Below are 14,622 nucleotides of genomic sequence, written 5' to 3' on the forward strand. Positions count from 1 at the left end.
GGCTCGGCTGGTACCTGGTAAGGCTGCGAGTCCCCCCTCCGGTCGTGACAGCTGAAAAACAGGAAGAGAGGCAGCAACATGAGACATCTCGGGGAGAGGAAGAAAACGCGCCCCCCCCCGCCCCTCCCCGCGGGAGACCTCCCGAGCGGACCGGCGACCAGCCCACACGCGCGCGCGCACACACGCAGCCTCAGGCGGCCCCGAGAGGGCGAAGCCCCGCGCCCCGGCCCGCGCTCCCTCCGCACCCGCCCGTGCTCGCCCGCTCGCGCGGCGGCTCCTCCTCCCCGCCCGATCCCGAGCAGGCTTAACAACAAAAATGGCGGCGCGGCAGCACCAGCTCAGGAGGAACAGCCCCCCCCGCCGCCGCCCCCCGCCCGCTGCGGCCCGGCCGGAAAGGAAAAGACGATTTACCCATCACTGAGTCTCTGCTGTTTCCTCGCATACATTACCATCAATGCCCGGCCTGTGAGTGTGTGTCGGGGGGCGGAGAGCGGCCGCGAGGGGCGGGCGGGCGCGCAGGCGGCGGGCGGGCGGCAGCACCGGCACCAGGGCCCGGCGCGCCCTCGGCGACTCTCAGCACCTCCCCGTTACTGGCGTCGGCGCTCCCGGGCCATCTCCCTGCGGCCGCACCACGCTCACACTCAGCCCGGGCAGCGGCGCCAACTACACGGCGGCAGCGGCGAACCGGGGGGAGGGGGCCAAGAAGACGCGTCCGGCTCGGCCCCGCGGAGAGCGACTGCCTCCTCCGCCTTCTCCTCCTGCTCCGCCGCCGCCTCCCCTCCTCCCCCCGCCGCCGCCGCTGCCTGGTCCTTCTCCTTCTCCGCCTCCTCCTCCTGCCGCCACCGCCGCCGCTGGTGCCGCCGCTGCCGCTCCACCAACTACATCCGGGCAACTCGGCCGCTGCGGCCTTCGGCAAACCTCGGCAGTTTCCGCCGCGCCCCTCCTCTCCCAGCCTCTGCCTCTCTCCCCGCCCCGCGCAGCTCCGGAACGCCGCCTTCGGCAAACCTCGGTTCGCCCCGGCCTTCCTCTTCCTCTGAGGCCTGGCTCGCCTCCTCGCGACCCGTCAGCTCTTTCCGGTTGCCGCTTCTTTTCCTCACGCGACGTCCGGCCAGCGCCGTTCCCTTTTAGGGATAGTCCTGCTCGGGGACCTGCTCGAGGCCGGTCCCAGGGGCCCTGGGGTGCGCGGGGAGGGAGCCGCCTTCGGGAGGAGGACGGTGGGGCGCGAGAGAAGCCATCGCGGACTAAATAGGGAGGCGGCGGCTGCTGCGCGTGCGCCCAACGGCGCGGGGGTGGAAGGGTGCCCGCCCCTTCGGGCGCTGGCCGGGTGGTCGGGAGCCCCCGGTCAAGCGGCGGGCGGACGGCTGTCAAGGAGCTCTCTCGGTTTGCTGCGACGGCAGCCGCTTCAGGGAGGCGGGGGGCCCACCGTTCCCCCGGGCCCCTCATGGAGCCGGAACCGGGGCCTGGGCGCCTGCCGCCACCCTGACGCCGCGCGCGCGGCCGGCCGTCGGCGGGCGGGGGCTGCTCGGAGCCCGGCGAGGGCAGTTGGCAGTAAGTCACTCCCCGGAACGTCGGGAGAGCGAGCTTTCCGAGGAGGAGAGACGACGGGGGGGTGTCTCGAGACTGCAGGGAGGCCGGGTGTCTGCGCGCTGAGGGAAGATTCTAGAGTGAGGAGGGCGCCGCTCCGGGCCGTGAAGTAGAACCTCGGGTGGGCCTGGGGCCTTAGGGGGATGGGTTACTGGGAGAAAATGCTGAACCGCCTCCTCCACATTCAGTATCTTCCACCGCCAGTCGTGCGCTCCCCACCCTCTCCTTTATTTCTCGTTTTTCTCTCTTTTAGTTCCTCTTCCTCGCTGGAGCCTTTTGGTGAAATTCCTCTGGAAGTTCTGCATGTGAATAAAGGCATGGGGGGTGCTCCACGAAATGGCTGCAAATTGAATTTTCCGTCCTGCTGCAGGCCCAGTAGCAACGCTGGCATAATGGGAGGGAACAGGTCAAGTCTGCCAGAAAATTAAGCTTTACTTGAGGGTGGCAGTATTCCGGTAATTTTTTTTTTCTGCTCTAAACTCCTTGTAAGGCAACATTAATTTAATTAAAAGGATTGTAATAAACATAAATATACAACTGTTTACACAGAATAAAAAGGTAGAATAGGAAACATCACAAATAAGACCCCTCCAAAAGACAATATCAAAAAGTAATTGATTTATTTGGTATCCAACAAGTTATCTTGTTGTTGGGCCTAATGAAGAAATGGAATGATGTGAGGAAAAAGACCCTGACGTCACAACTGCTTGAAAGAAAGAATTACATACCCTTATTTGTCACAGCTGCCTGCTGAATACTAAAATTATTGCGGTTTGTGAGGACCAGTGAAAGCCTACTTCATGCCGGTAAGCTGTCGGTAACTCAGGAAAAACTGCCAGTGAGTGAAATGAGGGGAAAAAAAAAAAACCTCGAGTCTTATGTGCAATTTCTAACATTTTTCTAACAAATACATTGAAAACAAGAGACACCAGCTTAGAAGAGTATAGAAAATAATATATCAATGTAGAAACTTTTTGAAAACTAACAGCAACATTTGTTTTGTTTGATAGTCAGCCGTCTACTGAAATTGATGTATACTATTTGATTAAAAGCAGCAGACTGGGCTTAGCTATGGAGGAAACAGTTCCAAGCAGTGTACATTCAGTCCTCATTCTTCACAGATTCCATATTTGCGAATTCGCCTACTTACTAAAATTTATTTGTACCCCGAAAATCAGTATGTGCAGCGTTCATGGACATGTGCAGAGTGACAAAAAATTTAACTTGTCTGACATGCATGTGCCCAGCTGAGGTTAAGCAAGGGGACACTCTGCTGCCTTATTTCAGCTCTCATACTGTGGACAGATGTGCTTTTCACAATATATATATCATCATGTTTCTCACATTTTTGTGCTATTTATTGGTGGTTTTGCTGTCTTAAGTGCCCCCAAGCATAGTGCTGAAGTGCTGTCTGATATTCCTAAGCACAAGAAGGCTGTGATGTGCCTTGCAGAGAAAACACTGTCCTAGATAAGCTACCTTCAGACTTATCATTAGTGCTCTTGGCCGTAATGAGTTCAGTATTAATGAATCAACAATATATATTAAATAAGGTGTCTAAACAGAAACACATGAAACACAGTATGTATTGATGAAAATGTTGTGACCAGAGTCTCTTGGGAACTGAACCCTGCATTTCCCCTAGGAGCAGTTCAGGGTTCATGGTGACTTTATAGAACATAACTACCTCAAATAATGAGAATCGACTATTTACTAAAGGGCACATCTGAATGCTATACCCATTTTTTAAAGACTCATTGCCTACCTTAGACTGCATTATCTGTTGTTATAAACCCTCCTCTGCAGATATCTTCAGTGCATTCCTCCTTCTTCCTTTGTTGTACGTGCCTAAATCAGAACCCTTGTTAATTCACTGTATGCCTGCAGCAGAGCTATTGAACTTGGTTGGAGAAAAACACATCTGCACTCTGAAGTGAGCTCCTTGTGTTCCTGACCCCCTCAGGCTAATTTCCCTAATCCGTTTATCCCGCCATCTTAAACAACTATTTAACATCTTCTAAACCTGACTGTACATCCCACTCCTCTCTAGTAAATCATTATCTTGCTTCTTATCTAAGAAAAGAGAAATCAGTAGTAGTTCTCACTGTGGCACTTGCCAACCTTCCTGCATCTGAATACACTGCTACACCAGTAACTATAGATAAACTGTCAAAATTCCCATCTAAGACCAAACTTGCCCCTTTTGCATTGAGTTCCATTTTACTCTTGGAATTGTCCAGTTTCCTTATGAATTTTTCCCCTCTCAGCTGGATCACTTTTGTCAACTTATAAACGTGTTTATATTTTTATTTTTGCTGAGGAAGATTCACCCTGAGCTAACATCTGTTGCCAACCTTCCTGTTTCTGCTTGAGGTAGATTCACCCTGGGCTAACATCTGTGCCAGTCTTCCTCTGTTTTGTATGTGGGTTGCTGCCACAGCGTAACTGCTGACGAGTAGTGTAGGTCTGTGCCTGGGAACAGAACCAGGGCTGCTGGAGTGGAGCGTGCTGAGTTTAGCCATGGGGCCAGCCCCATAAACAGGTGTTAATAGCTACCATCTTCAAAAAAAAAAAATCTTGACTTGTATCTTCCTCCAAATGCTGCCCCATTACTGTGATCTGCTCTCCTGTATAGAAAAACTTCATCTCCAATTCTGCTACTCTCTTGAACCTACAAATCAGACTTGATCCCGACATTCCACTGAAATGGCTCAAAATCGTCATTAGCCTCCATGTTCTCAAATCCATTTTTTTCCCTCAGTCTTCATCTCACTTCACCTGTCAGCAGCATTTGAAACAGCTGATGACTTACTCTCTTCTTCCTGAAGCTCCTTATCTTGCCTGCCAGGATTCCATTCTGTATTTCACTCTTGCTTCTCTTCTTTCCTAAATGGCTGTTCCTTACTTCCCTTGCTGGTTCCTTCTCAGTTTCCCCCCTCTAAATGCTGGAGTGCCCCAGGATTCAAATCTCACAACTTGGACTGCTTCTCCTCTCTCTACTCTCTTTCCCTAGGCAGTCCCATCCAGATCTCCAGCCAAGTGAAACCCACATTTGAGTCTTCAGCCCACACCTTTTCCCTAAATACTGGACTTAACACTGAACTGCCTACTCTATAGCACTGCTTGACTGTCTAACAGGCTTCACAAACTTAATGTATCCAAAACCAAACTCTAATTTTTCCCCCCAAACAAATCCCAATCAGATCTTCCCTATTTCATGAAATGGCAACTGCATTCTTCCAGCTGAGGCTAAAAACTTTGGAGTCATCCTTGATTCTTTCAGACCTCGCATCCACTCCCCCAGCAAATCCTACCAGTGTTATCTTCAAAATATACCCAGAGTCTGATTGTTCACCAGCTCCATCCCATTCACTCTGGTCCAAGCCACCAACTTATATCTAGACTGTAGCAGAGGCCTCCTGCTGATCTCCTACTTCAGCCCTTGCTTCCACATGGTCTAGTCACACAGCAGTCAGAGTAATCTCTTTAAAAGTCAATATCATTCCCATCTTAAAACCCACCATTGGCTTCCCATCTCAGAATAAAAGCCAAAGTTCTTACAATGGTCTACTGTGCTATGTAAACTGCCCCCACCCACGTTACCTCTGGCTTTATATCCAATGACTTGACTTATTCTTTTTCCACTACTCTATCCTCCCTTTTTCTCCAATATATCAAGCGTGTCTCTGTCTCAGGACCTTTGCACTATTATCCTACTTGGAATACTTTTCCTTTTGGTGCCTACCTGGCTCACACTGTCACTTCTTTAGATCTTTCTCAAATCTCACCTTATCAGAAAGGTCTTTCCGTTGAAAACTATATAAATGGCACCCCATGGCCATCTCTCTCCCTTACCTTGCTCTATTTTTCTTATACTATTTGCTATATAGTATGTCATATATTTTGTTTATCTGTTGGGTTATCTCCCACTAAAATGAAAGCTTTGTGACAAATCAGATAAATATTTGTTGAATGAAAGGATATTTGCCTACAAAAAAATATACAAAGAAAATAACAAAATACTGTAATTCTCAAGAGGAAAAGATGTATGAGTTTATTTCTGCTTGCTTTCTAAAAACAATAAAATTATAGATCCAATCTTGCTGTCACAAATAAAATGGGGAAAAGCTGGATTATTCCTAATACAGAAAAAGGTATAACAAATAACATTTGAAAATTTACATAAATTTGCCTATATAGCAAATCTTAAGCAGACTGTTTGCATTTCTTTCTACGGAGCAATCTCAAGTTTGTAAGTGAGCAAAAGTCCCATATTTCAACCAATAGATTAACACACATCAATCAGTAGAGGGGGAGAACTGTCAGCCCACAGACTATAAGTGACCATGATTTTAATGTGATCGTATTGGTGGAGAAAGAATGAAAAAGTGAAGTCCTCAAGCTTCTAGTTGTAAAAGGGACTTAAAATAGATTTTGCTGGAATTTCTAAAGGGGCACAAAATAAGGATATATTCCCTGAAATTTTTACCTACCTCTTAGTTTCTATCGCTTTTTTCACTATCCTTGCCTTCCTCTCAGACTTGGCATAGTATAGTGATTAAAAGCGTGGGTTTTGGAATCAGAATGACATAATGTAGAGCTCTGTTATTGACTGACTAACAGTGTGACTTTGGGCAGATTACCCAAGTCTCAGATATTATGCTTCTTCATCTCTAAAATTGGTTTGAGAGGGTATAGGGCTGTTTGTAACAAGTAAATTATATAAATAATTTAGCAGCACCTGACACATGCTCCACCAATGATGGTTATCATTCATTCATTCAAAAGCATCATTAAATGTCTGTGTATCATGGCTTAGAAACATAATATTAAGCAAATTCACTTGGTCTCTGCTCTTATGGAGTTTATATTTTAACTAACTACAATATATAACTAAAAGGAGACCCTTTGTATTCTCAGATTTGTGATGTGAGGCTTTTGTTCAATTATGTGGAAAAATAGGAAAACTGCAACAAAAATTACTAAAAGACCTCCAGGACAGCACCATGTCAGTATATGGTGTATCCTTCTAAGCAGGGATAATAATACAAATAATGTAATCGGCAGATCCTGGGATCCGTTTTGACTCATGTATTAGCAGTAGAGGGAAGTTCTGGATTTGCAAACTGGCCATTTTTTGAAGTTTCTCCAAGTGATAGAGACTAAAGTGCAGCCAAGATTGAGAAATACAACCTAGACCCTTTACCTCTGTCTGGGAAAACTTCAGCCTGAATTAACCTGACTATTCAGTTTCTCAGTACTTCTCAGCAGTTGTACACTGCTAAAGACTATTGAACAATAGAATAGACTGATTTTACTAAAATCTCGTGGTCGCCAAAATCAAATGGACCCTAAGTACAGCCAAGCAATGTTACATTTCTCTCTTCATCTTCCTCACATACTCCAACAAGTTTTTCAGACTTCCACTCTCTTCAAACCTATCCCCCTCACTTTACTAACTCTCCTTCACTTTCAGCAGATAACATCGCCTCCTTCCTCCTAAACTGAAACCATCAAATGGAAATTTCTTCCTGCTTACAAATATACAAATATACCTACACGCAACTTATCCTTATATTTACTCAACAATTTATTGAGTACCCACTGTGTGCTGGGGATACATCAATGAACAATACAAACAAAAATCTCTACTCTCCTGGAGCTTATATTCTAGTGGGAAAGGACAGGCATAAAATAAATAAATGATATAGTAGTTTAGAAGGTAGTAAGTGCTGTGGAGAAGAGTGGAGGGTGATAGGAAGTACCAGATTAAGGAGTAATATATTAAATAGAGTGGTCATTGAGCAAATGACATTTGAGCAAAGACTTGAACATGAAGAAGAAGCAAGCCATATGGGTGTCTAGAGAGGACTGTTCCTGCCAAAGGGAACAGTAAGAGCAAATATCCTAAGACAGGAGTGTGCCTGATGTGTTCAAGAACAATAAGGAAAGCTGTGTGGGTGAAATGTGGTGACTGAGGGGGAAAGTATTAGGACATGAGGTCAGATAGGTTAAAAGGAAGGGGTGGGGGAGCAGATCATGAAGGATCTAATAGGCCATTTTAAAAAGGTTGGCTTTTATTTTGAGTCAGAAGAGAAGCCGTTGGAGAGTTATGAGCAGAGAAGTGGCACTGGCTACTATGTTGACAATAGTTTATATGGCAAGAAAGGAAGCAGGGAAATGAGTTTGGATGCTACTGTATTGTCCTAAGGTCACTGTTTCAAAACAGGAGTTAAGCCTCCTCTCTAAGGTTATTTCCTTCACATATGTTTTCCTTCCACCCCTTCAGTTACTTTACACTATCAATGATCTTTTTCTTTGTATACTCAAACTCTCCCTTTCATCTGGATCATTTCTGTTGGTTTTTAAACATGTCTGAATCCTATGTCAAAAAAACCCGTCCTTAACTGCAATTACTGCTCTGTTGTATTTCTCACTTCAGCCAAACTTCCAGTAAGACTTGCCTTTGGCACCTCACTCATTTTCATGCTTCTCTATTTATATTTCAGGTCACTATACTATGACATCTGCCCTCATCACCAAAATAGATTTTCCTAAGGCAGTGGTTCTTCAAGAGGTGGTGCTGATTCTCCAGGAGGAATTTGGAAATGTGTGGCAGGATTTTTTTGGTTTTGACTTGCATATTTTTTTATTATAACTTGAGGGTGAGGGGTACTACTGGTGTTTAGTTGTGGGAGGTTAAGGATGCCTAATATACTGCAATGTGTAGGACAGTCCCTTACATTTAAGAATTGTCCTTGGGGCTTGTCCTGTGGCCTAGTCATTAAGTTTGGCGTGCTCTGCTTCGGTGGCCCGGGTTTGGTTCCCGGGTGCAGACATGCACTACTCATCAGTGGCCATGCTGTGGCGGCAAGCCACATACAAAATAGAGGAAGACTGGCACAGATGTTAGCTCAGGGGGAATCTTCCTTAAGCAAAAAAACAAAAGAAGATTGGCGATGGATGTTAGCTCAGGGCGAATCTTCCTAAGCGAAAAAAAAAAGAATTGTTCTCAAAATACTGATATCACCCTAATGAAAAACAGTCTTAAGCTCACAAATGACTTCTGTGTACCTGTGTCCACTGAACATTTTTCAGTCTTTTTCCTACTTGATCTTAGAATATTTGACGTTGATAGCTACTGTCTTTGCATTACCCTTCTCTCTTGGTTTCTGTAACACATCACATTCCTTGTTTTCTTCCTATCTCTCTGACAGCTCCTCTCATTCCTTTTTGCAGACTCATCCTCTTCTACTCCATTACCAAATGTTGAGGTTCTTCAAGAATCAGTCCCATGGAGGTGATGTCAGCAAAAATGGCAAGTAGGGAACTCCAAGGACACATCCCTCCACATAAGCAGCAAATAAATTGGCAAAAATTGTCAGAAACAAGTTTATATCAACTCTGGAAACTGGTGAAAGGTTACAGTAGCCAGGCAAACACTTAATCAAGAAAAAGGTTGTTGAATCTCAGTAGGAGACCTCTGTGTCAGTTAAACTTACCATGGCCACATTTTCCTCATCGCCAGTTCAGTGGCAATTTTGAAGATGACAACCTGCATTTCAGGTGTAGGTTCCTGGTGCCAGAGGGAGCAGAATGGACCTTGTCCTCAAAGAATTGTGATGATGTATTTTGACCTGTCTGGTGGCTCTGTGAAGGACTGGTGCAAAAGGTTCACTCCTATTTCACCTAACTTGAACCTCTCCTGAGGCAGAGAGGTGATTACCCAGGGGGCATTTGTCAAAAACATTTAAAGGCAAGTTTATTAGCTGCTGTCACCTGGAGAAAGAAATAACAGTTGGGGCAAACAATAGACACCAAAAAGCCTAGGAGGGAAGGCTGAGGAGTGAGATACTTGAGAGAATAAAGTCTTTGAAAAGTTCCCACGTTTCTTGGAATCTGAAAGGCCACATGCACACTCAGTGTGGGGCATATGCTCAGAAAAGACCTGAAAAGGCCCTAAGCACTCACTTCTCGCTAAATTTCAGACTCTGCTCAAATAGGAAGTGAAGGCTAAGGTGGATTTATAAATTACCCAGCTGAATGTTGAAGGTGTGCCCCAACACATACACAGAGCCCGCTGGCAAAGACTGGAAGTGTTTTTTCTTCGTTTTTTGGTTCTAGGCATTTAAGGAAATCTCTTGAATCACTAGCTGACCACTAAGGCAACAGAACAGAGACTTCAGTGGCCACACACAAGGAATATAGACTACAAAGTTAGTTCAGAAAAGTCGTTAAACAAACAACAGAAACCACAACAAGCAGTAACAACAAACTCTAGAGAGGGAGGAGAATCTGATTTTCAGACTTGCCACATTATAATAATCGAAATGTACAGTGTTCAACAAGAAGTTACAAGACAGGCAAAAAAATGAGAAAGTATGGCCAATAGTCACGAAGAAAAGAAATTAATAGAAACTGTCCCCAAGGACACACCAACATTGGACTTACTGGACAAAGACTTTCCATCAACTCTTTTAAATATGCTGGAAGCACTAAAGGAAACCATGGACAAAGAACTAAAAGATATCAAGAGAACAATGTCTCACCAAATTGAGACTATAAATAAAGAGATTGAAATTATAAAAAGGAACCAAATAGAAATTCTGGAGTTGAAAAGTACAATAACTGAAACTAAAAATTCACTATAGGGGTTCAACTGCAGATGTGAGCAGTCATAAAAAAGAATTAGCAGACTTCAAGATAGGTCAATTAAAATTCATGTGAAGACCAGAAAGGAAAAAATAAAAATGAACAGAGCTTAAGAGACTTGTGGGACAACATGAAGAATGTACGTATAATGGTTGTCCCAGAGTAGAGGAGAGACAGAAAGGGGCAGAAAGAATACTTGAAGAAATAATGGTAGAAAACTTCCCAAATTTGGTGCAAGATATGGATCTAGATGTCCAAGAAGCTCAATGAACTCCAAGTAGAATAAACTCAAGGAGACCCACACCAAGACATAATCAAACTGTCAAAGTCAGTGCCAGAGAGAATCCTAAAAGCAGCAAGAGAGAGGTGAGTCCTTACAAGGGATCCTCAATAAGATTAACAACTGATTTCTCACCATAAACCATGGAAGCCAGGAGACAGTAGGATGACATATTCAAAGTGCTGAAAGAAAAAAACTGTCAGCCAAGAATTCTATATCCAGCAAAACTGGCCTTCAGAAATGGAGAAATTAAGGCATCCTCAGATAAACAAAAACTGAAGAGTTTGTCACTAGCAGACCTGCCTACAAGAACTATTAAAGGGAGTCCTTCAGCCTGAAATGAAAGGACACTAGACAGTAACTTGAATCCACAGAAAGAAATAAACACTGTTAAAGGTAACTATCTAGGTAGATATCAAAGTCAGCGTTAATGTATTTTGGGTTAGTAACTCTTCTTTTTTCCCCTGTATGATTTAAAAGACAACTACAAAAACAACAATTAAAAACCTTTGTCATCGGGCACACAATGTATAAAGATGTAATTTGTGAAAACAACATAAGAGGGAGAGGATGGATCATAGGAGCAAATATTTTTTATACTATTGAAACTAACTCAGTTTTTATCCAAACTAGATTGTTGTAACTTGTTAATTATAATCCCTATGGCAACTATTAAGAAAGTAATTAAAAATCATGGAGTAAAACAAATGAGAAGGGAATCAAAAGGTAATCTAACAAAAGAAGGCAGTGGAGGAATTGAGAAACAAAAAAGATATACAATGTATGGAAAACAAATAGCAAATGGCAAAGTAAGTCCTTATCACTAATTACATTAAATGTAAATGCATTAAACTCCAATTAACAGGCAGAGAGATTGGCAGAATGGGTTTTTTTTTTTAATATTGTAACTACATACTGTCTACAGGAGACTCTAGAACCAAAGACACAAATGGGTTGAAAGTGAAAGGATAGAAAAAGATATTCCAAGATATCTCAAGTGCATATGGAACAGTCTCTGGTATAGAATATGTTGGTCCACAAAACAAGTCTCAATAAATTTTAAAAGATTGAAATCATACCGAGTATATTCTCTTACCACAATGGAATGAAACTAGAAATAGCACATCCTCAAACCACCAATGAGTCAAAGGAGAAATTAGAAAATACTTTGAGATGAATGAAAAAGAGAATACAACACACTAAAACTTAGGAAATGCGGCAAAAGCAGTGCTCAGAGGGAAATTTATAGCTGTAAATGCCTACACTTAAAAAGAAGATCTAGAATCAGTTACCTAACCCACCATCTTAAGGAACTAGAAAAAGAAAAGCAAAGTAAACCCAAAGCTAGCAGAAGGAAGGAAATAATGAAGATTAGAGCCGAGATAAATGAAATAAACAACAGAAAACAGTAGAATCAGTGAAACCAAAAAAAAGTTGGTTCTTTGAAAAGACTGATAAAATTAACAAAGCTTTAAATAGAATGACCCTGAAAAAAGATTTAAATTACTAAAATTAGGAATAAAGTGAGGGCATTTCTACCAACCTTATAGAAATAAAAAGAATACTACTAACATTTGTATGGCAATCAATTTTATGACTTAGATGAAATGTATAAATTCTTAGAAACAAACTACCAAAACTGACTCAAGAGGAAATAGAATAGACTTAACAGTACAATTAAAGAGATTGAATCAGTAATCAAAAAACTTCCAACAAAGAGAAGCCCAGAACCATATGGCTTCAAGGTGACTTCTATTAAACATTTGAAAAACAACACTAGTCCTTCTCAAACTCTTACAAAAATAGAGAAGAGGAAACATTCATTCTATGAGGCCAGCATTACCCTGATAATAAAGTTGTTACAAGAAATAAGGACTTCACAAGAAAATAAAACTACAGACCAGTATCCTTAATGAATATAGATACAAAAATCCTCAACAAAAATGAATCCAGCAGCACATTAAAAGGATTATACAGGGCCAGCCTGGTGGCACAAGTGGTTAAGTGTGTGCGCTCCGCTGTAGCAGCCCGGGGTTCGCCAGTTCGGATCCTGGGCACGTCCTCATGCACCGCTTGTTAAGCCATGCTGTGGCGGCATCCCATATAAAGTAGAGGAAGATGGGTACAGATGTTAGCCCAGGGCCAGTCTTCCTCAGCAAAACAGAGGAGGATTGGCATTGGATGTTAGCTCAGGGCTGGTCTTCCTTACAAAGAAAGAAGAGGATTATACACCATGACCAACTTGAATCTACAAAAAAAAAAAAAAAACTATTAGAGCTAATAAACAAATTTACCAAAGTCACAAGATATAGGATCAACATACAAAAATCAGTTGTCTTTCTATATACTTGCAATGAACATTCCACAAATGAAATTACGAAAACAATTCCACTTAAAATAGCATCAAAAAGGATAAAATAATAAGTTTAAGTGCAAGACTTGTACACTGAAAACTGCAAAACATTGTTGAAAGAAATTCAAGTAGACTTAATTAATGCAAAGACATTCTATGTTCATATATTGGAAGACTTAATACTGTTAAAATGTCAGTACTCCCCAAATTTATCTACAGGTTCATTGCAATCCCTATCAAAATTTTAACTGCCTTTTTTGCTGAAATTGACAAGTTGACCTTAAAATTCATACGGAATTGCAAGAGACCCCAAAAAAATTGTGAAAAGAAAATTGGAGAAGTCCTATTTCCTGATTTCAAAACTTACTACAAAGCTACAGTAATCAAAATAGTGTTGTATTGGCAGAAAGATAAATATATGTCAATGTAACCAAATTGAGAGTCCAGAAATAAACCCATACATTTATGATCAATTGATTTTTGACAAAGATATCAAGACAGATCACTGGCGAAAGAATAGTATTTTTAATAAATGCTTCTGAGAAAACTGGATATCCACATGCGAAAGAATGAGTTTGGACCCTTAACTCACACCATATAAAAACATTAATTCAAAATGAATAAAAGAACTAAATGTAAGAGGGAAACTATGTAAATCTTAGAAGAAAATATTGGGGTAAATCTACATGACTTTGGATTTGGCAATGGATTCTTAGATATCTATGACATCAAAAACACAAGTAACAAAATGAAAAATAGGTAAATGGACTTCATCAAAATTTAAAACTTCTCTGCATCAAATGACACTATCAAGAAAAAGCCCATTGAGTGGGAGAAAATATTTGCATGTCATATATCTGATGAGGGTCTATTATCTTGAATATATAAATGACTCTTATAAGTCATCATTAAAAAGACAACCCAAATTAAAAGTGGGCAAAGGACTTGAATAGACATTTCTCCGAGGAAGATATTCTAATGGCCAACAAATGAAAATATGCTCAACATCCTAAGTCATTAAGGAAATACAAATCAAAACCACAGCGAGATACCACTTCACACCCACTGGGATGGCTGTAATTAAAAGACAAGTGTTGGCAAGGATGTGGAGAAATTGGAACCCTCGTAAATTGCTGGTGGGAATGTAAAATGGTGCAGCCACTGTGGAAAACAGTTTAGTGGTTTCTCGGAAGTTTAAACATAGGATTACTGTATGACCCAGCAATTCTACGCCTAAATATATACTCCCAAGAACTGAAAACAGGTAAACAAAAACTTGAATGTTTATAGCCAAATAATAACCAAAAAGTGCAAACAACCAAAGTGTCCATCAACATATGAATGGATAAACAAATTACGGTATATCCATACAATGGTGTATTATTTAGCCATAAGTAGGAATGAAGTACTGATACGTAGTACAACATGGATCAACCTTGAAAAACATGCCAAATGAAAGAAGCCAGACACAAAAAGCCACATGTCATATGGTTTATGTGAAATGTTTAGGATAGGCAAATCTGGAGAGATAGAAAGCAGATTAGTAGTTGCCAGGGGCTAGAGAGACATAGGATTAGGGAGTTACTGCTTAATGGATATGGATTTCTTTGTTTAGTGATGAAAATGTTCAAATTTAGATAGTGGTGATGGTTGCAAATATTGTGAATGTACTAGAAGTCACTGAATTGTATACTAAAATGGTGAATTTTATGTCATGTGAATTTTACTTCAATTAAAAAAAAAAGAACCAGTC

General features: G+C 42.0%; 2 protein-coding genes across 10 annotated transcripts in view; one reads left to right on the forward strand and one right to left on the reverse strand.

Annotated features, from left to right (window-relative positions):
- The window catches only part of WAC (WW domain containing adaptor with coiled-coil), an 81,685-nt gene extending 80,596 nt beyond the window's left edge, over positions 1–1,089 (reverse strand). For 3 of the 6 annotated variants that reach the window (XM_087420718.1, XM_087420716.1, XM_087420715.1), the window contains exons 1-2: positions 412–555; positions 14–51 (exon numbers count right to left, since the gene is read on the reverse strand). In XM_087420718.1, the coding sequence (XP_087276844.1) occupies positions 14–51; positions 412–452 (79 nt within the window). In that variant the 5' untranslated portion in view covers positions 453–555. Of the gene's footprint in view, positions 1–13; positions 52–411; positions 556–1,005 lie in introns of those variants that run through there. The other 3 variants (XM_014783577.2, XM_004425261.3, XM_014783575.2) reach the window with 2 other exon arrangements.
- Positions 47–14,622, forward strand: LOC147912950 (uncharacterized). 4 transcript variants are annotated; one of them, XR_015549332.1, is made up of 3 exons: positions 47–1,076; positions 1,838–2,390; positions 8,824–14,622. XR_015549332.1 is itself a non-coding variant. In XM_087420726.1 (3 exons), the coding sequence occupies exons 1-2, from the start codon at positions 79–81 to the stop codon at positions 2,010–2,012; spliced, it is 1,173 nt and encodes a 390-aa protein (XP_087276852.1). In that variant the 5' UTR covers positions 47–78; the 3' UTR covers positions 2,013–2,039; positions 8,824–14,622. The 4 variants fall into 4 exon arrangements, 1 of the variants encoding a protein (XP_087276852.1); XM_087420726.1 differs by having other exon boundaries at positions 1,838–2,039; XR_015549333.1 differs by lacking the exon at positions 8,824–14,622 and having other exon boundaries at positions 47–1,548; positions 1,838–1,986.

The sequence above is a fragment of the Ceratotherium simum genome, chromosome 32 (genome assembly GCF_057802395.1).
Source record: "Ceratotherium simum simum isolate JZ-2026a chromosome 32, ASM5780239v1, whole genome shotgun sequence".
Classification (NCBI taxonomy): Eukaryota; Metazoa; Chordata; class Mammalia; order Perissodactyla; family Rhinocerotidae; genus Ceratotherium; species Ceratotherium simum.